At 40.0% G+C, this 25,485-nt stretch overlaps 1 protein-coding gene across 1 annotated transcript in view; it reads left to right on the plus strand.

The window, feature by feature from the left end:
- The window catches only part of cfap74 (cilia and flagella associated protein 74), a 495,984-nt gene that overhangs the window by 195,916 nt on the left and 274,583 nt on the right, over window positions 1-25,485 (plus strand). The window contains exons 12-13 of the mRNA XM_039755043.1: window positions 19,938-20,088; window positions 20,251-20,417. Coding sequence (XP_039610977.1) covers window positions 19,938-20,088; window positions 20,251-20,417 — 318 coding nt within the window. The remainder of the gene's footprint in view (window positions 1-19,937; window positions 20,089-20,250; window positions 20,418-25,485) is intronic.

Genomic DNA, 25,485 nt, shown 5'->3' on the forward strand with positions numbered 1-25,485 from the left:
TATGGAGAAGCATAGCTTCCAGTTATGACCATTATGCATAGAATTTTCGAAATGAAACCTGCCCAACTTTTGTAAGTAAGCTGTAAGGAATGAGCCTGCCAAATTTCAGCCTTCTACCTACACGGGAACATGGAGAATTAGTGATGAGTCAGTGAGTGAGTGAGTCAGTGAGGGCTTTGCCTTTTATTATTATAGATATATATGACAGCAACACTCATATCAATGACAAAACAATTACATTAACAATCATGTTAAGTTGTTTTTAAAATTTTTCCTTTTCTTTTTCATAACTTCTTTAACACACTACTTCTCCGCTGTGAAGCGCGGATGTTCTGCTAGTCTATACTAATAAAATGCAAAGCCCTCACTGAGTTACTCACTCACTCATCACTAATTCTCCAACTTCCCGTGTAGGTAGAAGGCTGAAATTTGGCAGGCTCATTCCTTACAGCTTACTTCCAAAAGTTGGGCAGGTTTCATTTCGAAATTCTATGCGTAATGGTCATAACTGGAACCTATTTTCGTCCATATACTGTAATATACTGCAAGTCGATGGCCGTGGGACACGGAGTTGCGTGTCGCATCATCACGCCTCCTACGTAAGTACGTAGAGAACAAGGAAGAGCTCCATAAAGTGCTGAACAAAAATGCATTTCAAAATTGAGAAGGCAGCAAAAGATTATGAAGTGAGTGACGCAAACATGGATATTTATAAGTGCAGCTACTGCGGAAACAAAGTACGGTGTGAACCCTAAGTTTAAATTAAGTTTATAGACACGCTCCCGCTGCCGTTTGTCATGCCTACGACGAATACAGTATTTGCGAGATACAAGTTTAATGAGAAGACACGAGGTATAAACGAGACCTTGGATCACTTTGTAACGGAGTTAAAATTGCTGTAGCAAGAAACTTTTAAGTGCCGGGTCTTAGCTAACATTAAATAAAGCCTTGGACATCGTGAGATCGCACGAGATAGCAGAAGCACAGCTGAGAAGCTTCGATGCATGTACTCCAAGCGGCTAACGTCAACTGATTTTGCAGGACTGAAAAAGATTAAATTAAGTTCATACACACGCTACCGCTAAATATTTGCAGGCAAATCCACAACTTAATACCGGGAATGCCTGTTGAACATCTTACATTACCGAGTACCGATTTGGGTGGTGAACACTTCGGTGAATGAAACCTGTTATCTTTACAACGGTTGATGAACACGGAATATAACTTGAGCACAACACATCCTCCAAATACGAACCTGATTTAATGAAATAATGATAATCAAGTCCTTGATGACAGCAACACTCATAACGGTTACAAAACTATTACATTGACAATCATGTTACGTTATTTTTAAAATGTTTCCTTTTCTTAGCACAAGCACAGCTGAGAAGCTTCGATGCATGTACTACATAACGTGTTAAAAAAATAATGCATTCAATCACACTTTGCATTCCAAGCAAAGGGGAACTTTTGTCAATGCATGATTTCCTGGTACATCGATTACATTGATGCACACATCAGAACTACAAAAATGTAAGAGTCGGAAGAAAGCGCGTTGCTAGGACTGATCGGAGGCAAATTTCATTTCAAAAGACTACCCGACGGAAGCTTTGATAAAAGTGTCGTTTTGTGCAAACTGTGCAAAAAGGAGTTTGCATACCACCGAAGCACTTAAACCTTACGGTACCATCTAAATGCAAAACATGTTACAGAGAGCACAGAAATTGTGTATGCTGTTAGCACTAGCAGTACGAGTTCGAGTACGAACAAAAGGTGTCGGCAGCCCAAATCTGATGAAATGACTGGCTGTAGGACCAAAATTAGTAAGTCAATATTGGTCAAACTTACAAATTATCTCGCAAAATGGATTGCTTTGGACTGTAGACCACTAACAGTGGTGGAAGATAGAGGGTTAGAAAATGTGCTACAGTTAGGGTCAGGTGATCCAACTTTCCAACTGCCCTGCCGAAAGACTATTTCAAGTAAAATTCAACAGCTTTATAACACTGAAAAGCAAGCAAAATTAGATTCATTATAGAAAGCGGACTTTGTGGCTCTTACTGGAGATCATTGGACTTCCGTGACCGCTAGTAATTCTAATTGCATCTAATCACAAAATGTTCAATGATCACACTGTTTTAGCCTAATGTACAAAATAATTTTGGCTAAGGTTACTCAGAGTTTAAAGGTGAAGCTTTATGTTGAAATTTTTGTTGTTATTATTTAATGACAATACCATTCTAAAAATGTACATAAAGTACTTAAAATACCTATTTATTTTTAAGTCTGCCCAATTTTAGCCAGGGATTATATGTTTGTTTCTGTTTTGAAGTGAAATGCAGTTTCAATGCATTTTTTTTTTCAGAAATTAAAAGAGCTTGAGTTTACAATATTCATGTCCATGTCTATTATTTGATTCTGTCGCCCACTAAAACCCTTTTAATTTAAAAAAAAATATGCGCTTTGGGGCAAATTTTCCTGTGCGATTACATAAGATTATTCAAGATTAATTAATTACAAAGCCTCTAATTAATTAGATTCATTTTTTTAATCGAGTCCCACCCCTAATATATACAAGTGCTGGTCATAAAATTAGAATATCATGACAAAGTTGATTTATTTCAGTAATTCCATTCAAAAAGTGAAAATTGTATATTAGATTCATTCATTACACACAGACTGATGTATTTCAAATGTTTATTTCTTTTAATTTTGATGATTATAACTGACAACTAATGAAAGTCCCAAATTCAGTACAGTAATCCCCCGTTTATCACGGGAGATAGGTTCCAAGGCCGGCCGCAATAACTGAATTTCCGCGAAGTAGGGACACCATATTTATTTCATTATTTAACTTGTATTTGGACGTTTTTAAACCCTCCCTGTACTGTTTACAACCCACCCTTTTCCTCTAATAAAAACAGGGACAACTGTTAAGCAATATGAAATCGGTAGATAAGTTTACAGTTACTGTATAGCGAAGTACACGCAAAAACATGATCGGCAGTTGCTGCCGCTGCTTACCTTCTCAGCAATCGTCCTCATTCTTCGTTGGTGTTTAGGCTCAGCACCAGCCTTGGAAGAAGGAGCACGTTTGGGAGCCATTGCAGGGGGTGAAAATTGAAGCGAAGTTTAACACTAAGAAACTGACAACTAATGCAAGTCCCAATTTCGGTATCTTGGAAAAGTAGATTATAAATTAAGACCAATGCAAAAAAAGGATTTTTAGAAATGTTGGCCAACTGAAAGGTATGAAAATGAAAAGTGTGAGCATGTACAGCACTCAATATTTAGTTGGGGCTCCTTTGGCCTGGATTACTGCAGCAATGCGGCGTGGCATGGAGTCGATCAGTCTGTGGCACTGCTCAGGTGTTATGAGAGCCCATGTTGCTCTGATAGTGGCCATCAGCTCTTCTGAATTGTTGGGTCTGGTGTATTGCATCTTCCTCTTCATAATACCCCATAGATTTTCTGGCCAATCAAGAACAGGGATACCATGGCCCTTAAACCAGGTACTGGTAGTATTGGCACTTTGTGCAGGTGCCAGGTCCTGTTGGAAAATGAAATCTGCATCTCCATAAAGTTAGTCAGCAGCAGGAAGCATGAAGTGCTCTAAATCTTCCTGGTAGACGGCTGCGTTGACCTTGGACCTCAGAAAACACAATGGACCAACACCAGCAGATGACATGGCACCCCAAACCATCACTGACTGTGGAAACTTTACACTGGACCTCAAGCAACGTGGATTCTGTGCCTCTCCTCTCATCCTAGTGACTCTGGGACCTTGATTTCCAAAGGAAATGCAAAATTTACTTTCATCAGACAACATAACTTTGGACCACACAGCAGCAGTCCAGTCGAGACGCTTCTGACGCTGTCTCTTGTTCAAAAGTGGCTTGACACAAGGAATGCAACAGCTGAAACCCATGTCTTGCATACGTCTGTGCGTGGTGGTTCTTGAAGCACTGACTCCAGCTGCAGTCCACTCTTTGTGAATCTCCCCCACAGTTTCGAATGGGTTTTGTTTCACAATCCTCTCCAGAGTGCGGTTATCCCTATTGCTTGTACACTTTTTTTCTACCATCTTCTCCTTCCCTTTGCCTCTCTATTAATGTGCTTCAACACAGAGCTCTGTGAACAGCCAACCTCTTTAGCAATGACTTTTTGTGTCTTGCCCTCCTTGTGCAAGGTGTCAATGGTCGTCTTTTGGAGAACTGTCAAGTCAGCAATCTTCCCCATGATTGTGTAGCCTACAGAACTAGACTGAGAGACCATTTAAAGGCTTTTGCAGGTGTTTTGAGTTAATTAGCTGATTAGAGTGTGGCACCAGGTGTCTTCAATATTGAACCTTTTCACAATATTCTAATTTTCCGAGATACAGTAATCCCTCGCTACTTCGCGGTTCACTTTTCGCGGATTCACGACTTTGCGGGTTTTAAATATAGTAGTAGTATTTCCTAGTCTAAGAACAACAAAACAAGTTCAGTGACTAAGTACGTTGTAACACGGGCTGTGATTGGTGCTTTGACTAATGCCCAGATCCCACAGCATCTCCCCTTGTCTCTCTGTCGCGGCCATTTCGCTTCAAGCTTTCTCGCCGAACGGTTTACTTTACACTGTACTGTATGTGATTTTTTTGTGGTTTCTTTGTGTTGAACTTCGCTTCAATTTTCACCCCCTGCAATGGCTCCCAAACGTGCTCCTTCTTCCAAGGCTGGTGCTGAGCCTAAACACCAACGAAGAATGAGGACGATTGCTGAGAAGGTAAGCAGCGGCAGCAACTGCCGATCACGTTTTGCGTGTACTTCGCTATACAGTAACTGTAAACTTATCTACCGATTTCATATTGCTTAACAGTTGTCCCTGTTTTTATTAGGGGAAATGGGTGGGTTGTAAACAGTACAGAGAGGGTTTAAAAACGTTCAAATACAAGTTAAATATATAAATAAATATGATGTCCCTACTTCGCGGAAATTCAGTTATTGCGGCCGGCCTTGGAACCTATCTCCCGTGATAAACGGGGGATTACTGTACTGAATTTGGGACTTTAATTAGTTGTCAGTTATAATCATCAAAATTAAAAGAAATAAAAATTTGAAATACATCAGTCTGTGTGTAATGAATGAATCTAATATACAAGTTTCACTTTTTGAATGGAACTACTGAAATAAATCAACTTTGTCATGATATTCTAATTTTATGACTGGCACCTGTATGTATATATATATATATATATATATATATATATATATATATATATATATATATATATATATATATATATATATATATATATAAAATATAGTGGTGTGAAAAACTATTTGCCCCCTTCCTGATTTCTTATTCTTTTGCATGTTTGTCACACAAAATGTTTCTGATCATCAAACACATTTAACCATTAGTCAAATATAACACAAGTAAACACAAAATGCAGTTTTTAAATGGTGGTTTTTATTATTCAGGGAGAAAAAAAAATCCAAACCTACATGACCCTGTGTGAAAAAGTAATGGCCCCCTGAACCTAATAACTGGTTGTGCCACCCTTAGCAGCAATAACTGCAATCAAGCGTTTGCGATAACTTGCAATGAGTCTTTTACAGCTCTGGAAAAATTTTGGCCCACTCATCTTTGCAGAATTGTTGTAATTCAGCTTTATTTGAGGGTTTTCTAGCATGAACCGCCTTTTTATGGTCATGCCATAGCATCTCAATTGAATTCAGGTCAGGACTTTGACTAGGCCACTCCAAAGTCTTCATTTTGTTTTTCTTCAGCCATTCAGAGGTGGATTTGCTGGTGTGTTTTGGGTCATTGTCCTGTTGCAGCACCCAAGATCGCTTCAGCTTGAGTTGACGAACAGATGGCCGGACATTCTCCTTCAGGATTTTTTGGTGCCAGTAGAATTCATGGTTCCATCTATCACAGCAAGCCCTCCAGGTCCTGAAGCAGCAATACAACCCCAGACAATCACACTACCACCACCATATTTTACTGTTGGTATGATGTTCTTTTTCTGAAATGCTGTGTTCCTTTTACGCCAGATGTAACGGACATTTGCCTTCCAAAAGTTCAACTTTTGTCTCATCAGTCCACAAGGTATTTTCCCAAAAGTCTTGGCAATCATTGAGATGTTTCTTAGCAAAATTGAGACGAGCCCTAATGTTCTTTTGCTTAACAGTGGTTTGCGTCTTGGAAATCTGCCATGCAGGCTGTTTTGCCCAGTCTCTTTCTTATGGTGGAGTCGTGAACACTGACCTTAATTGAGGCAAGTGAGGCCTGCAGTTCTTTAGACGTTGTCCTGGGGTCTTTTGTGGCCTCTCGGATGAGTCGTCTCTGCGCTCTTGGGGTAATTTTGGTCGGCCGGCCACTCCTGGGAAGGTTCACCACTGTTCCATGTTTTTGCCATTTGTGGATAATGGCTCTCACTGTGGTTCGCTGGAGTCCCAAAGCTTTAGAAATGGCTTTATAACCTTTACCAGACTGATAGATCTCAATTACTTCTGTTCTCATTTGTTCCTGAATTTCTTTGGATCTTGGCATGATGTCTAACTTTTGAGGTGCTTTTGGTCTACTACTCTGTGTCAGGCAGCTCCTATTTAAGTGATTTCTTGATTGAAACAGGTGTGGCAGTAATCAGGCCTGGGGTGGCTACGGAAATTGAACTCAGGTGTGATACACCACAGTTAGGTTATTTTTTAACAAGGGGGCAATTACTTTTTCACACAGGGCCATGTAGGTTTGGATTTTTTCTCCCTAAATAATAAAACCATCATTTAAAAACTGCATTTTGTGTTTACTTGTGTTATATTTGACTAATGGTTAAATGTGTTTGATGATCAGAAACATTTTGTGTGACAAACATGCAAAAGAATAAGAAATCAGGAAGGGGGCAAATAGTTTTTCACACCATATGTATGTGTGTATATATATATATATATATATATATATATATATATATATATATATATATATATATATATATATATGTATGTATGTATGTATGTATGTATGTATGTATGTATATATATATATATATATATATATATATATATATATATATGTGTGTATATATATATATATATATATATATATATATATATATATAAACTGCTCAAAAATTAAAGGAACACTTTGAAAACACATCAGATCTCAATGGGAAAAAGAAATCCTCCTGGATGTCTATACTGATATAGACTGGGTAATGTGTTAGGAACGAAAGGATGCCACATCGTTTGGTGGAAATGAAAATGATCAACTTACAGAGCCCTGAATTCAAAGACGCCCCAAAAATCAGAGTGAAAAAATTATGTGGCAGGCTAGTCCATTTTGCCAAAATTGAATTGCAGCAACTCAAAATTGTACGCAGCACTTTGTATGGCCCCTGTGTTCTTGTATACATGCCTGACAACATCGGTGCATGCTTCTAATGAGATGACAGATGGTGTTGTGAGGGATCTCCTCCCAGATCTGGACCAGGGCATCACTGAGCTCCTGGACAGTCTGAGGTGCAACCTGGTGGCATTGGATGGACCAAAACATAATGTCCCAGAGGGGTTCTATTGGATTTAGGTCAGGAAAGTGTGGTGGCCAGTCAATGGTATCAATTCCTTCATCCTCCAGGAACTGCCTGCATACTCTCACCACATGAGGCCAGGAATTGTCGTGCACCAGGAGCCACTGTACCAGCATAGGGTCTGACAATGGGTCCAAGGATTTCATCCTGATACCTAATGGCAGCCAAGGTGCCTTTGTCAAGCCTGTAGCGGTCTGTGTGACCCTCCAAGGATATGCCTCCCCAGACAATCGTTAACCCACCACCAAACTGCTCATGCTGAATGATGTTACAGGCAGCATAATGTTCTCCATGGCTTCTCCAGACCCTTTCACTTCTGTCACGTGCTCAGGGTGAACCTGCTCTCATCTGTAAAGCACAGGGCACCAGTGGTGCATCTGCCAATTCTGGTATTCTATGGCGAATGCCAATCGAGCTGCATGCTGCTGGGCAGTGAGCTCAGGGCCCATTAGAGGACATGGGGCCCTTGGGTCACCCTCATGAAGTCTGTTTCTGGTTGTTTGGTCAGAGACATTCACACCAGTGGCCTGCTGGAGGTCATTTTTAGGGCTCTGGCAGTGCTCATCCTGTTCCTCCTTGCCCAAAGGAGCAGATACTGGTCCTGCTGATGGGTTATGGACCATCTATGGCCCTCTCCAGCTATCCTAGAGTAACTGCTTGTCTCCTAGAATCTCCTCCATGCCCTTGAGACTGTGCAGGGAGACACAGCAAACCTTCTGGCAATGACACGTATTGATGTGCCATCCTGAGAAGTTGGACTACCTGTGCAACCTCTGTAGGGGCCAGGTATCGCCTCATGCTACCAGTAGTGACACTGACTGTAGCCAAATGCAAAACTAGTGAAGAAACAGTCAGAAAAGATGAGGAGGGAAAAATGTCAGTGGCCTCCACCTGTTAAACCATTCCTGTTTTGGGGGTCATCTCATTGTTGCCCCTCTAGTGCATCTGTTGTTAATTTCATTAACACCACAGCAGCTGAAACTGATTAACAACCCCCTCTGCTACTTAACTGACCAGATTAATATCCCATAAGTTTCATTGACTTTATGCTATACTCTGATTAAAAAGTGTTCCTTTAATTCTTTTGAGCAGTATATATATATATATATATATATATATATATATATATATATATATATATATATATAGACTAGCAAAATACCTGCACTTCAGCGGAGAAGTAGTGTGTTAAAGAAGTTATGAAAAGAAAAGGAGACATTTTAAAAATAACGTAACAATGTAATTGTTTTGTCACTGTTAGAGTGTTGCTGTCATATATATATATATATATATATATATATACACACACACACACACAGACACACACACATATAAACATATACATATGCACACACACATGTACACATCTACATATATATACATATATATACACATACATATACATACAAATAAAAATACATATATATATATACACACACACATATATATATATATATATATATATATATATATATATATATAGATCTACATATATATATACAGTAATCCCTCCTCGATCGTGGGGGTTGCGTTCCAGAACCCCTCGCGATAGATGAAAATATACATATGTTTGTATAGTTATTTTTATATATTTTAAGCCCTTATAAACTCTTCCACACTGTTAACATTATTAGAGCCCTCTAGACGTGAAATAACACCCTTTAGTCAAAAGTTTAAACTGTGCTCCTTGACAAGACAAAGGTGACAGTTCTTACTCACAATCAAAAAAGTGCAAATATATCTTCTCTTCAAAGGAGTTTCTGCATCAGGAGCAGAGAATTTCAGAGAGAGAGAGAGAGAGTGCTCGCAAAGAAAAGCAAACAATCAAAAAATTAATAAGTGTGCTTTTAAGTATGCGGAAGGAACCGCGATAAAACGTCATTTCTTAGAGAAGCGTCCGTATCCACTAGGCAAACAGCACCTCTGCTCACACCCCCTCCGTCAGGCGCAGAGAATATCAGAGAGGGTGAGAGAGAGGCAGAGACAAGCAAACAATCAAGCACCGCGCGGGAAGCATATCTTATAGCATTGAGGAGTTTTAGTTAATATGTAATACATGCTCTGATTGGGTAGCTTCTAAGCCATCCGTCAATAGCGTCCCTTGTATGAAATCAACTGGGCAAACAAACTGAGGAAGCATGTACCATAAATTAAAAGACCCATTTTCCGCAGAAATCCGCGAACCAGCGAAAAATCCGTGATATATATTTAGATATGCTTACATTTAAAATCCGCGATAGAGTGAATCCGCGAAAGTCGAAGCGCGATATAGCGAGGGATTACTGTATATACACATACATACATACATATATATATCTACATATATATACTGTATATAGCAAAATCCCCGCACTTCTTAGCGATGAAGAACTGCTTTTAAATTTTTATTAAGAAGAAAAGAAAACCTTTTTAAACTGAGGGAAAAATATACCAATAACTATCTGTTAGGGATCTCTTTGTATACCACATTGTCAGTTCAGCACTCCAGTTGTAATATGACCAAGCTGTGCACTGAGATTACTTTTGAGAATGCAACGTATAGTTGTTGAGGAGAAAAGCAATGTTGCCTCAAATCAATGGCAACCTTTTGTAGGGTCTGTCCCTGAGACTTATTAATTGTCATCGCGAAGCAGAGCCTTACTGGAAATTTGAGGCATTTGAATTGAAATGGGAGATCAGAGGGTATAACGGTGATGCGAGGAATACATTCAGAGTGTGGCACTCTGCTGTTGTTTTGTGTAGCTGCCTTCACACAGCTTCTCCGCTGCTTTATAAACGAACGCCATATAAGGCTGTCGTTTCTCCTTGCTTCGCGGTTCTGTTCTGTTTGATTGTGCGTTTATTACGATTGTGATAGTTATTGTGTAGCTATTGGAGACTGCCTGCTCATATAAGGGGCTCCGCTGTTTTTTTGTGAAGCAGCCTTTACACAGCTCCTCCGCTGGTTTATAAACGAATGACATATAAAGCCATCCTTTTTCCTTGCTTTGCCAAGGAAGCTGCATTTTAATTTAATCCACGGGTTCTCCGCTGTTTTATTGTTCGTTTATTACGATTATTATAGTTCTCTTTATATATCACGTTGTCAGTTCAGCACTCTGGTTGTAATATGACGAAGCTGCGCAAGCTCACTCTTGAGAATGCAATGTACAGTTGTCCAGGAGAACAGCAATCTTGCCTGAAATCAATGGCAACCTTTTGTAGGGTCTGTCCCTTAGACTTATTACTTCTCATTGTGAAGCAGAGCCTTACTGGAAATGGGCGGCATCTGAATTGAAATGGGAGATCAGAGGGTGTAACAGGGATGCGAGGAATACATTAAGTGTGGAGAAACTCTAGAGACAGCATATGTATTAACTTGTGGATTTTTCTGTGAGTATTTGGTGGCAGCGTGACAAACTTGCTTCTGCTAGACCACGTTAGCTGTGGAGCTCAGCTCGGAGCATATTCTTTTCCCACCTTGTCAATTGTGTAATGCGTTTTTTGAACAGGTTTGATGCATGGAAATGAACACTCGTACTGCGTTCAGTTAGTTCACGTGAGCTGCTCTCTTGTGTGATGTTGCTTTGTCCACGGCTTTATTTAATGTTAGCTAAGACCCGGCACTTAAAAGTTTCTCGCTACAGCAATTTTAACTCCGTTACAAAGTGATCAAAGTCTCGTTTATACCTTGTGTCTTCTCATTAAACTTGTATCTCCCAAATAAAGTATTCAGCGTTTTTCTTCAGCGCTCTTTTGGAGCTCTTCCTTCTTTTCTATGTACTGCGTTCACGGTCAGTTCACGTGATTACATGGGAAGCGTGATGATGTCACACGCAGCCCTACCCCCCACGGCCATTGAGCTAAAGTCCATTACAGTATATGGAGAAAAATAGGTTCCAGTTATGACCATTACGCGTCGAATTTCGAAATGAAACCTGCCCAACTTTTGTAAATAAGCTGTAAGGAATGAGCCTGCCAAATTTCAGCCTTCTTCCTACACGGGAAGTTGGAGAATTAGTGATGAGTGAGTGAGTCAGTGAGGGCTTTGCCTTTTATTAGTATAGTTATGTATATGCATATATATGTATATGTGTGTGTGTTTGTGTGTATATATATATATATATATGTATGTATATATATATGTATATATGTGTGTGTGTATATATATATATGTGTGTGTATATATACTGTATATATATATATATATATATATTGTAATAAGAGGAGACCAGAGACGTAGAAAGGTTTGGGGCAGCCACCCGTTTAATGCGGTTTCCCGGCTGCAAAAGTCTTTGAGGCATTTTTAAACAGTTGTTACACAACAGAGTCCAAAACAGAACTGCCTGCCTAAGCAAAGGCAGTGAGCTTTATAGCACAGAGGGCGGAAATGATGTTGTCCTCTGGACCGGAACTGGAAGTGACATCATCCTTGGGGCCGGAACCGGAAGTGACCTCATTCTTGGGGCCGGAACCCGGAAGTGATGTGTCCTTCCTGGAAATGGCGGCTCCTTGTGGGATTTCCCGGGTAAGACCTGCAGAGAACTCAGAAAGAGCGTCAGTGCACCCCAGGGTATATATATATATATATATATATATATATATATATATATATATATAATCTTCATTTGGATCTTAATCTTTTTTTGTCCGTGAATGAATTAGAAGAAGAAGCACTAGATGGCAGTAGAGAGACAGCTAAAACATAGGCATTGCATTAAGAATATTCACTGTAGTACTCCAGTCACACCTCAAAACACAGACATTCAAACTAAACAAACTGTTGTGCTTTAAATTAACTAAAGAGATCTTTATTTAGATCTTGATCTTTGTTTGTCCGTGAATTCCACGCATGCGTAGACCACCTTCCTGTTCAGTACATTGTTGTTACTCACGGATGTCAACAATGTGTCGGAATAATGAAAGGGGTGGTGGACAGTTTTACGCTGGTTAGCTCCTGAGACCCGGTTAGAGAGTGAGATTGACGAAGATAAAAGGTACGTGCCTACGTAACATATGAATGAAAGAAAGACAGTGGGTAAAATGAATAACGTAACAGCACGTTCCGGAAATTATTATTGTTATGTTGTAGCCGGTGAGTGCTGTCCATCTCACAGTGGTACCGTGGCTTGCTCACATGTCGGTGAAGTGATCCCTATTTATGCTTTAAAGAGCCTTGATACCTATGTGTCCCCCTTTTATAACCATTGCTCTGTGTATATTGCCTTACTCTTTGGAATGCCACAAAGCAACCTGCGAGATTGGAGAAAGGTTGAGAAGACATCGTGAGAGGAAACGATAGCGTCGTGAAAACGAGACGGACTGTGAACGGACAGAAGCAGAAATGCTCCTACACCACCACATAATTACTATTCGGACAGTGATTCCGAGTAGGCCGTTCCTATCGAATCAGTGTCCAAGGGTTTTCTTTTGTAAATTTGTTTCCCTTATAAAAAATTTTAATGCTGTGCGACGAAGGGCCCAGTTCACGACTGGCAGCCACGTTTAAACAGGGAGCCCTTCACAGGCAACTTTAACACGCGCAACGTAGTTGGGCGCACATGGCTAGTATATATATGTGTGTGTATGTATATGTGTCAGACTGACACAGATAACCTGACTACAGATCCACATTGTATTGAAAAACTTTAAAAGACTTTGTTGGACAGTTATTTTATCCAAAGATCTTGACTATACATTGTTCTTCTCTCTTGTTAAATTAACCCTAGCCTGAAGGACTTATTAATTTTTTACATTTAAGAATTCTCACTTAAAGATTTACTAATGTTGTTTCTTGTCCTAGTATGTATATAAACACAGGGAACTCCAGTTTTTGTATTATATCTTGTCTGAAGAAGGAGCCTCAGTTGCCTGAAAAGCTTGCATATTGTAGTATTTTAGTTAGCCAATAAAAGTCTTCATTTTGTTTGACTTTTCACTACATTCATAATGGCTAACACGGTACAACACCCTAGTACTACAAACATCAAAAGTAAATATAAAGCTCTTTTTCAACAAAATTTTGTTGTTTGCATGAACAAAATTAAACAAGACATAGATGGTGTACACTCCATCTTACTTTAGCAGGGAGAATTAACATTGTCAAGATGAATATCCTCCCTGAGCTTCTATTTCTATTTCAAAACATGCCCAAATACATTAACAGATCTTTTTTTTAGAAATTAGATTGAATCATAACCGCATTTATTTGGAATTCGAAAAATGCACACATTCAAAAGGTGACCCTACAACAACCTTTAACACTAGAATTACCAGAGCCTACGAAAAAACTCGTAATTCCGTCCCACCTTAAATCGCTTCTTAAATCCCTTCACACCTCTCCGCCAGCGTCCTTTGTCTTCTGAATTTGCTGATAAAGAGAAACAGATAAACAGAAACGTTTTTTTATATTCTAGTAGTAGATGACAAAATGTAGGCATAAACTATATAATGTATGAAGCCTGAAGTCCAAATAGCAAAGAAACATTTTCATAAAAGGTTCAAATATAACACAACAATTACACTTTTATTCAAAAATATAACTGCAGAAACAAAAAAGCCGCTTTAAGGCCTTGTTCACATGGGCGTTAAGTTTTTGGATAAACGAACTTGCTCTGAACGTCCTAGACGTTTATGTTGCATTTTGTGGTGGCGATCGATTGACTTCTACACTGGCGTTCGTTTGTCTCTGTCTAACGCCAGCCTGCAGCCCAAATTGTAGTTTGTGTGTTAACCTGTGGAGGCAGTGTCGGGAACTGGATATGAAAGCCCTTGTCATTTTATTTGAGGTGCCTCCTTTCAATATGGACCATTTTGCTATGTTAGATATTAATCTTCTTGTTTTAAAAATACTCGTAATACAGCGACGTAGGGAGAGAAAAATTGCCGCTACTGAGTTCATCCTCTGACTGCACAACGTCGGGTCAAAGGAAGTTTTTTTGTGCTTTATGAAGAAATGCGAAAATTTCCGTGCAAGTTTTTTAATTACTGTCGGATGTCGGTTTCCACTTTTGATTGTCTGCTGCAGCTGGTGCAATGCCACATTGCACGCCAATCAACCAATATGCGACTTGGTGTTAGCCCTGAAGAGAGACTACTTGTCACTTTGAGGTAAGGAAACAGTAGTCGAGTGTGCGCTTACACCGGTGTTATGCACTGAAATGCCCCGCCATGGATTGCCCCCCCTACATAATCGTTATCAAATATTATATTAGAACATAAATTAATAGGTTCATGGTTTACAAATTACATGAGACAATAAAATAAAATAAGCAATATGAAAATATATATGTTGTATATGAAAACATAAAAATATTAATATTTTTTCATTAACAACATGTAAAATTTTATGTTGTTTATTTTATAATAAAATTACTTTGTCGAATTTTTCATCATAAACAATATTTATTTTTATTATATATAAATATTTATTTGCATATTCATGACAAAACCCCGAACATGCAGCGGAACGAAGGGTAAAGAGCAGTAACTTCGGCGCTATATGCAATCATCAGACACTCTCCATCTGCCCGTTGTTTTGTTATACTTTTACACCAACTTATGTTCCTGTGTTTGAGCATGCTCAAACAGGCATTCTCAAAAAATATACGTGTAATGCCACGAAAAAGTGCACGCAGACACTTCATTTCGCAAACAAAACAAGTGCACTTTTATTCAAGACTACCTGTATAACCAAAGAAAAAAGAAAGCAAGTTACAGTAGGCGATTGATACGACAGCTTGCATGGTGCAATGCTAAGAAGTGCTGATTTTCATTCCGTGCTATATAAAATCATCACATTCAAATATTAACAGTTCCCACACACCCAAGGACCGTCCTTCCTACATTTACGACACGTGTACTTGTTGCATTGTACACACTTTTCAGTGCTATGGTTCCTATTACACTGAATGAGCACCTGACACTGTACTTTCTTCCCTGGGGGAAGGTCCCGCATCAGAGAATTTCCAGTTCCTGCATAAATTCACACCCGATCTGACGCTGTTCGTTTTCAAATGATATTGCATTAGTGCGATGATATTTTCATATATATTGTCTCTTTCTTTCAGGTGTGTAATAGAAACCACAGCATAGAGAGAAGTGTGTACATTGCTTCTTACAGGAAAAGGCGATGGAAAAAGTGCACTTGAATAAAAGTGCACTTTTGTTGTACTTTTACACCAATATACAGTGGTGTGAAAAACTATTTGCCCCCTTCCTGATTTCTTATTCTTTTGCATGTTTGTCACACAAAATGTTTCTGATCATCAAACACATTTAACCATTAGTCAAATATAACACAAGTAAACACAAAATGCAGTTTTCAAATGATGGTTTTTATAATTTAAGGAGAAAAAAAAATCCAAACCTACTTGGCCCTCTGTGAAAAAGTAATTGCCCCCTGAACCTAATAACTGGTTGGGCCACCCTTAGCAGCAATAACTGCAATCAAGCGTTTGCTATAACTTGCAATGAGTCTTGCTCAGCGCTCTGGAGGAATATTGGCCCACTCAACTTTGCAGAATTGTTGTAATTCAGCTTTATTTGAGGGTTTTCTAGCATGAACCGCCTTTTTAAGGTCATGCCATAGCATCTCAATTGGATTCAGTTCAGGACTTTGACAAGGCCACACCAAAGTCTTCATTTTGTTTTTCTTCAGCCATTCAGAGGTGGATTTGCTGGTGTGTTCTGGGTCATTGTCCTGTTGCAGCACCCAAGATCACTTCAGCTTGAGTTGACATACAGATGGCCGGACATTCTCCTTCAGGATTTTTTGGTAGACAGTAGAATTCATGGTTCCATCTATCACAGCAAACCTTCCAGGTCCTGAAACAGCAAAACAACCCCAGACCATCACACTACCACCACCATATTTTACTGTTGGTATGATGTTCTTTTTCTGAAATGCTGTGTTCCTTTTACGCCAGATGTAACGGGACATTTGCCTTCCAAAAGTTCAACTTTTGTCTCATCAGTCCACAAGGTATTTTCCCAAAAGTCTTGGCAATCATTGAGATGTTTCTTAGCAAAATTGAGACGAGCCCTAATGTTCTTTTTGCTTAACAGTGGTTTGCGTCTTGGAAATGCAGGCCGTTTTTGCCCAGTCTCTTTCTTATGGTGGAGTCGTGACCACTGACCTTAATTGAAGCAAGTGAGGCCTGCAGTTCTTTAGACGTTGTCCTGGGGTCTTTTGTGACCTCTCGGATGAGTCGTCTCTGCGCTCTTGGGGTAATTTTGGTCGGCCGGCCACTCCTGGGAAGGTTCACCACTGTTCCATGTTTTTGCCATTTGTGGATAATGGCTCTCACTGTGGTTCGCTGGAGTCCCAAAGCTTTAGAAATGGCTTTATAACCTTTACCAGACTGATAGATCTCAATTACTTCTGTTCTCATTTGTTCCTGAATTTCTTTGGATCTTGGCATGATGTCTAGCTTTTGAGGTGCTTTTCGTCTACTTCTCTGTGTCAGGCAGCTCCTATTTAAGTGATTTCTTGATTGAAACAGGTTGGCAGTAATCAGGCTTGGGGGTGGCTACAGAAATTGAACTCAGGTGTGATACACCACAGTTAGGTTATTTTTTAACAAGGGGGCAATTACTTTTTCACACAGGGCCATGTAGGTTTGGATTTTTTTTCTCCCTAAATAATAAAAACCATCATTTAAAAACTGCATTTTGTGTTTACTTGTGTTATATTTGACTAATGGTTAAACGTGTTTGATGATCAGAAACATTTTGTGTGACAAACATGCAAAAGAATAATAAAATCAGGAAGGGGGCAAATAGTTTTTCACACCACTGTATGTTCCTGTGTTTGAACGACACGGGCAGATGGGGAGTGTCTGATTATTCCATATAGCGCCGAAGTTACTGCTCTTTACCATTCTCTCCTCTGCATGTCATGGAGTACAAAAGAAACAGCATACAGCAACATGCGGGGACTGGAAGTAACACTCAATAAAACTGAATTAAAAGAAATCAAGTGACGGTGAGATACGAAGAAGGCAGCTTCGCCAGCGTTTGTGTGTCAGAACCCGGTTGGGGGTCGTTAGTATGCATCGTGATACACTGCAGAGCTATAGCGCGTCTTTAGTGAAAACAGCTGTGTTAGATGGGGTTGTATGGATTGATTCTGAACGCGACTGAGAGAATGAAAAGTGAATTAAAAAAAAAAAAGCTAACCTTTACAAGGATCATAAATTGCACCGGCTGTTACAGACTGAAATCAAATGTATGCTTTTATTCTAAAATAGTAAGACTAAGAGCAGTTTACTTCTCAAAATAGAGTGGCACAGGATCGAACTCGTGACCTTTTGATTCCCGAGCGGAAACTGATTCTATTGAACCACAGAGAAAGTTACAATAAACGGCTGTCAATGTCGCTTGTTAAGGCGGCTTTTTGTTTCTGCAGTTATATTTTTGAATAAAAGCACAATTGTTGTGTTATTCTTGTGAAAATGTTTCTTTGCTATTTGGACTTCAGGCTTCATGCATTATATAGTTTATGCCTACATTTTGTCATCTACTACTAGAATATAAAAAATGTTTCTGTTTTAACAATGTGTTTACACAGATTGCTGTAGAAACGGAACAGACATGAAATGCGTGTGTTCCAAATAACAATCTATTATTTCCACTCTAAAACTCCACTTCACTCCCAGATACTCAATCAAGGCATGAGCTGAGAGAAGTTCGTGCACGTTCTAAATTGGTAGGGGGATGGAATAGCCGGCTGCTCCTAGCTTCTCTTTATCAGCACATTTAGAAGACAAAGGACGCTGGCAGAGAGGTGTGAAGGGATTTAAGAAGCGATTTAAGGTGGGACGGAATTACGAGTTTTTTTCTTAGGCTCTGGTAATTCTAGTGTTAATCGAAATAGTAAATGGTTACTTGAGAGTGAATTCGACCCCCAAAAATCAAACATGTACGCTTTCATCTTCTGAACAACTGAATCTTCCCCCACCTCCTTCTGTGATTTCAGAGCACTAACACATGCATAACGATTTGAACAAAGTACATGACATAGTTTTTAACGTTCAATTAACAAATTGTTTTAGGTTTTGCATTTTTGTACCATCTAACTCATTTTTTTCAGTTACAGTGTGTGAAGGATTCCAGGAAATTAATGGCCCAAACCCCCAACAAGAACATACCAAGAGTCCCGGGTGCAAATAAGGGATGGTTTATTTAACACTATTCATTCTACAGTACCACAAACTATCACAAAAACACAGGTTTCTCTCTCCTTCCAATTCTTGCCACTGCACTGCCCTCCTCCAGTTGAGTGTTGCCTTTCTTCCTCCCAGCTCTGACTTACCTGAGTAAGGAAGTGCAGTCCCTTTTATTAAGAACCTTGAAGTACTTCCAGTGCCAGGGTCACTGCCTGATGGAAGCAGTTCTGGGTCATATGAAGGTCCATTACAGCAGGGAGCTTCTCCCTTCAGCACCCTCTTGCGGTAACCAGTGACCCCAGCAGGGCTGCTCTACCAGACTACATTTCCCATCATGCCCTGCTGACTTCCCACTGGACACTGATATCCAGGGCCACTGCCAGCTAGTGTCCTAGGGGAGAGAAAACCCCCCAGTGACTTCATTTCTTTGCAGTGGGCTGTCCGTCTATCCTTTCTTTCTCTCTTTCTTGGATCTGATCCCCTTCTCCTCCCCGTCTGGGATGCCTGTCTGCTTGCTAGGAGGCTCCTGTCCGGGTAAGCAACCATCCACTCTTCTGGCCGTGATGCCCGTCCAGCCCATGTGGCATTTATGGGTGTCCACTGAGTTCACACAACAACAGGATTTTCCAAATACACAAGGTTAAAGTTTACCATGATTTTTAACAGTGTATAGAATGAAAAGGCTGTCTATTTGAACATCCACTAAAATTACACTTTCATTTAAAGCTTTTAAAGTGCACCATTAAGTAACATTGACAGTGCACTTCTAGTATGTACATACATTGCAAGGTACACTTAATCTTCTGTGAGAATTTTGATGTTGTCAAGTAGCATAACAGGCACAATTATGGGATTATGGGTCTGGGTTGAGATTCAGACATGCAATTTAGAAGTTGTGATTAACACTAACCACTGCACTACCATGCCACCCAACTTAAAATCAATGACATTATTATTTGCATAAACATTCATGCATTGATGTATTGTATTATTTTTCATGTTGTGATAAAAAAACAAGAATTTTATCAATATCCTTAATAGTGACTTAAATGTGTGTTGAGTGGAAATCTCACACAGAGATTTTTGTTAAAGTTTCAGAGGAAAAAAACAAACGTGTGTTTTTTGAACTATTTAACTCAGGTTTCTGAATCTTAAGCATATCATTTGTGAATACTAAGGGTGAAAAAAAAAATCACACTCAAGTCTTTGTTTGTTCTTAGGATACACAAGATTTTGAATGCTCCGAAATCTCTTTTCAAGAGAGTAGAAGCCAAAAAGATGACCTGGAGATTTACTCTGAGAAACCCAGTCGGACTTCAATGGTAAAAAGGGACTCTGACACATCAAGCCGAACACAGAAAATTCAAGAGAGTAAGTCAAATACCTAACATGTGGTTCAGCTTGTCATCCACCTATTTTCAACTCTTTTTCCAGTGAAGGTTATGATTAAATTTAGGCACTTTTATTTAAATAAACAGCATATTAAACTGAGTTAAAATATCAACTAGAAATTGAATTTATTGTTATTTCCAGTGCCAAATTCCACAGGTGAGGAAATACTACATGAAGCAGATCCAACAATTGAAAATGAATCTTTGATGTCAGAACAGCCTAAAACTGACAGGACAGAGAAACTATTGGTGACACACAGTGAACCAGTGATTGTGGAATGTGATGAGATTCAGATTGAAGCAGGAAATGTGAGTAAATGTTATTCAAAGTCAGAAGACATTTAAAATATATTTTTTACAGGTTTACTAAGTTGTAGTTGCAGCCACATAAACATACCATATGCGGGATCAGTAATAATTAAAACTAGAATCCCTAAAGCCTACAAAAAAACTTGTAATGCCAGGTCACCTTAAATTCCCTCACACTTCCTCATCATCTTCTTTTGTTTTTCAAATGTGTCAATCAACACCAGCAGCAGGCAGCCTGCAGTCCCATCCCCCACCAACACAGCTTTAGTCGTACACAAAGTTCTCCCAGCTAAAGTCTGTTTATCTGGGTGTGAGGTGCCTTGAATTGTATAGGGTAAATGATGTATAGGGTAAATAATATATCATGGTTAGGAATGCATACATTTCATGTGTGTTCCGTGTCTACAACAATGTGTGTAAATGTAGGATGACAGGAAATGCATGGCAAAAAATATCAAACACATAACTAGAACAGAAACCTTTTTCATGTTCTACTAATAATTGGAAAAATGCTGACGTGAAGTGTATAATGTGTGAAGACTGAAGTCCAAATATCAAATAAACACTTTTACAAAAGACACAGATTTAGCAAGTCAAGGGTACCACACACACACATACGTCTGCATGGCTGGTGAAGAGTAAGAACTGCTGTCTCTAAGTCGAGAGGTTGTGGTTTCGATCCCGGGTCCTTCATGCATTAACTGTTTTGAGTAGTGAGTGGGCAATTATTATTACTATTATAGAATAAAAACATACATTGGATTTATTTGAATCTGTGACACCTGGTGTAAATTTATGGTACTTGTAAAAGTTAGCATTTTGTTTTATTATTCACTTTTATTCTCTCAGTCACATTCATGCTCCAACTGTTCTGACACTGTTAGTTTTCAAATGATGACGTGCTATAACAGAGGTGAACTCAGATGAGCAAGAAGGTTCTACATCAGAGAAACAGAACAGAAGCCGCAAGAAATGTCCACTCGCAAATAAGAACAATGCAGCTGAACCAGGCGTAAACCTGAAAGATGACCCTGTTTGGATGCAGCAATAGGTCGGGCATTATTCTGCCAGTGAATCTGTCGCACGCATGTCCTTCAACGAAATGTCTGCAATTTGTCCAAAAAGAAGTCTATCTGCATTCTCAGACATCTGGATATGGTAACAATACCTATATAACTTGTGATGGATGACAGGTATGGACTGGTGTCCTAAAAGGAATGGTGAGATGATTCATTACCTAACTAGGAGGCTGCTGTACTAAATGGCCGATAGGAAAGGCACGTTGTTCCATGCCTTTGCCAGGAGGTGACAACCTCAAAGTGAATATGCTGGCATCCCGACAGGGATGTACTGAAGTTTCTTACCTGGCCGAGAGACCAGTGTAATGGAGGGGCAGGCAGAGATAATCTATTTGGAGTAGCGGCACCCCAGATGCATTAGAGGGGTAGTATCCGTGGGCTAGAATCCCCACATGGACGACCACAGGGCATGCTGGGACCTGTAGTCCCATAGGACAGCTGTGCTGTATTCTGAGGTGGCTGCCAAGGGGTTGCTGGGATTAGTAATCCCTACTTTGTGGGAGTTTTTTTTGATCTGGAAGTGCTTGCAAGGGGCTGTGCCCTAGCACCAGAAGTACTCTCAGGACCATGACAAAAAAAAGCCGCTCAACCTCATCCAGGTGGATGAGGATGGACAAAGCTTACCTAGGAGATGTGGCAAAAGCTCACTTAGAAAAGAAAAAAGAAAGAAAGACAGAAATTGTATTGTGAGAGAATTGTATTGTGCTTGTGACACTATCAGAAGGAAGCCTGGGACTTGTGTCTGTATGGTTGTGTCTGGGATTTGGGGTGCTGCAGTATACTAAGCAGTACTTAAACAAATCAAGCATGGCATGAAGTCCTTCAGCAATTCATTATTTTCAATAGAATCAAAATGATGTCTCAGGTTCTTCATATTCTGTATAACTAGCATTCTGTAACCTTTCTAGGACGACTTCAGCTGTAGGTTTTCTTTTTTTTCCCCTAGTATAACTTTAGGTCTTATTACACATTAGCCAAACAATACACGTATACTGTACTCTCACAGAAGCTTGTGTGTAAAGATACATAAAAATTAACTTACATATGAAACATATTTACTGCCTTTTACTCACAATTGTGACATGTAGTACAGATGACCATTCAAAGTCAACTATTCATCGTTAAAAATGTCTGTAACTCACCTGTACAATGGTAATAAATCTTTCACTGTAAGTGGCTTTACATACTTTGATTCTTTGATCATAGCAGTTCACTGCGAACATATGCAGTATACACTCACCTAAAGGATTATTAGGAACACCATACTGAATAACAAAATCTATGGAACTAGTCTTGAACTAAAGGTAAATTAACAATAAGACTATAGGCATCACAGTGAAAACTGAAAATTCTTTTTGCCTTTTCAGTGAAATCAAGATGGAAAAATCAAATACCTTAGCTTTTTTTGCTGTGCTTTGCTGTTGACATTTGAAGAAATCGTCCAGCTGTGTTATATGTAAATGGAATTTAAACATTAAATGATATTTTGATTGGATGGAAGACTATGTAGTAATATCCTTGATTACTGCTGGAAGAAGAGTTGGTGGGACCAGCAGGGGACGCTTCCCATGTGGTCTGAATGTGAATCCCAATGCCTCAGTCTAGTGATGGGGACACTGTGCTGTATAAGTGGCGCCATCCTTCAGATGAGACATAAAACCGAGGTCCTGACTCTCTGTGGTCATAATGGATCCCTGGGTATCCTTTGTAAAGAGTAGGGTGTAACCCAGTGACCAAGCTAAATTGCCCACCATGGCTTAGTCATTCTGCCCCTTTAATAATCCCCTGTCACTAATTGGCCATCTCTCTCACCACTTCACCACCTAACAGCTAATGTGTGTGGTGAACGTACTGACTCAAAAATAGGTGCTATCGCATCATCCAGGTTGATGGTACATCTTTTGCTGTCTTCTCCTGTTCTTGCTCTTTTCTTCCTAATAAAAGTGCCAGGTGGCTTTTACCTTTTCATAATTGATTACAACAACATTTACTGTTTATTAAACATTTTTAGTCATTATAAAAGATATAGATAGAATGATAGATAGATACAGTACTTTATTAATCCCCAAGGGAAAATTCACATACTCCAGCAGCAGCATACTGATAAAAACAATTTTAATTAAAGAGTGATAAAAACACAGTGCAAGTTAAAAAAATGCTAGGTGGAGAGTGCAAGGCAGGTATAATAGACAATAATCTTGTATAGTGTTACCGTTTACCCCCCAAGGTGGAATTGAAGAGTCTCATAGTGTGGGGGAGGAACGATCTCCTCAGTCTATAAGTGGAGCAGGACAGTGACAGCAATCTATTGCTAAAGCTGCTGTTCTGACTGGAGATGATATTGTTCAGTGGATGCAGTGGATTCTCCATGATTGACAGGAGCCTATTCAGCGCCCGTCGCTCCGCTACAGATGTCAAACTGTCCAGCTCTGTGCCTACAATAGGGCCTGCTTTCTTCACCAGTTTGTCCAGTCATGAGGCGTCACTCTTCTTTATGCTGCCTCCCCAGCACACCGCCGCGTAGAAGAGGGCATTCGCCACAACCGTCTGATAGAACATCTGCAGCATCTTATTGTAGATGTTGAAGGACACCAGCCTTCTAAGAAAGTATAGTTGGCTCTGTCCTCTCTTGCACAGTGCATCAGTATTGTTGTTCATCATTTTTGCTTTCTGCACGTCTCTCTTGATGGAGGCACCCCGCTTCAAGCTGCAGCCAGTGATGACCTGCATCCCATCCTGCACTTCCGTCATGCTGTTATTCTGCTACTTTTGCTCCAGCTTTCTCCTGTACTGCTCCTTCGCCACCCTGAGCTGGACTCTGAGTTCCTTCGGCACGTGCTTGAACTCATGCTGATCACCGCCTTTAAATGGCCTTTTCTTCTTGTTCAAAAGGCCCTTGATGTCACTTGTAATCCATGGCTTGTTGTTAGCATAGCAGTGTACTGTTCTTACTGGAACTACAATGTCCATGCAGAAGTAAATGTAGTCAGTAGTGCAGTAAACAACCTCCTCAATGTTCTCACTATGTGACGCCTGCAAGATATCCTAGTCCATTCTACCAAAGTAGTCTCTCAGAGCCTGCTCTGCCTCAGGAGACCACTTCCTGAATAAACATGTGGTTGTAGGTAGCTCCTTCACTCTTGGTTTGTAGTGAGGCTGAGGCTGATCTGCTTTACCAAGTGCAGGCAGCGGAGTAGCGCTGTATGCGTCCTTAACATTTGCATATAGTAGGTCAATAATCCTATTTCCCCAGGTGTTACAATCCACTTACTGGGAGAAGGCAGGTAATGTTTTGTCCAGCTTCACATGGTGAAAATCTCCAGAGATTAGCACAAGTGCCTCGGGGTGCTGTGTTTGTAGTTTAACAGCAGCGTAGTGGATGATGTCACACGCTATCTCCACGTCCGTGCGAGGAGGGATGTAAACAATAACAACAATGGCGTGTCCATACTGTCTGGGCAAGTAATAGGGATACAGACTTACAGTTAACAGTTCGATGTCCCTGCAGCAAGTGGAGATTTTGACGTTTACCTGTCCAGGGTTGCACCACCTTGTGTTTATATATAGAGTTTGTCCTCCTCCTTTACGCTTCCCGCAGGTATTTGCGTCTGCATCCACTCTAACTGTGCTAAACCTGGGTAGGTCCATGTTAGCATCTGGGATGCTAGTCATTAGCCACGTTTCACAAAAACACAACAAACTGCATTCTCTGTAGGTCCTGACATTTTTCACCAGCACAGCCAGTTCGTCAATCTTATTTGGTAGTGAGTTCACATTTCCCATGATCACAGAAGGCACCGAAGGCTTGTATCGCCTACTTCCTCGCTAGCCGCTTAGCCTTTAGTTTAGCGCCGGCTCTGCTGCCACAATACGGCCTTCTTACCTCATCAGGTAAATAGGGAACCACGCCGGCACGGGCCTTTGTTCTCAGCGCTAGAAGTTGACTACCTGAATAGATGAGTCTCGCCGTGTAAAAATCCATGTCCGAG

This window comes from Polypterus senegalus, chromosome 6, assembly GCF_016835505.1.
Source record: "Polypterus senegalus isolate Bchr_013 chromosome 6, ASM1683550v1, whole genome shotgun sequence".
Classification (NCBI taxonomy): Eukaryota; Metazoa; Chordata; class Cladistia; order Polypteriformes; family Polypteridae; genus Polypterus; species Polypterus senegalus.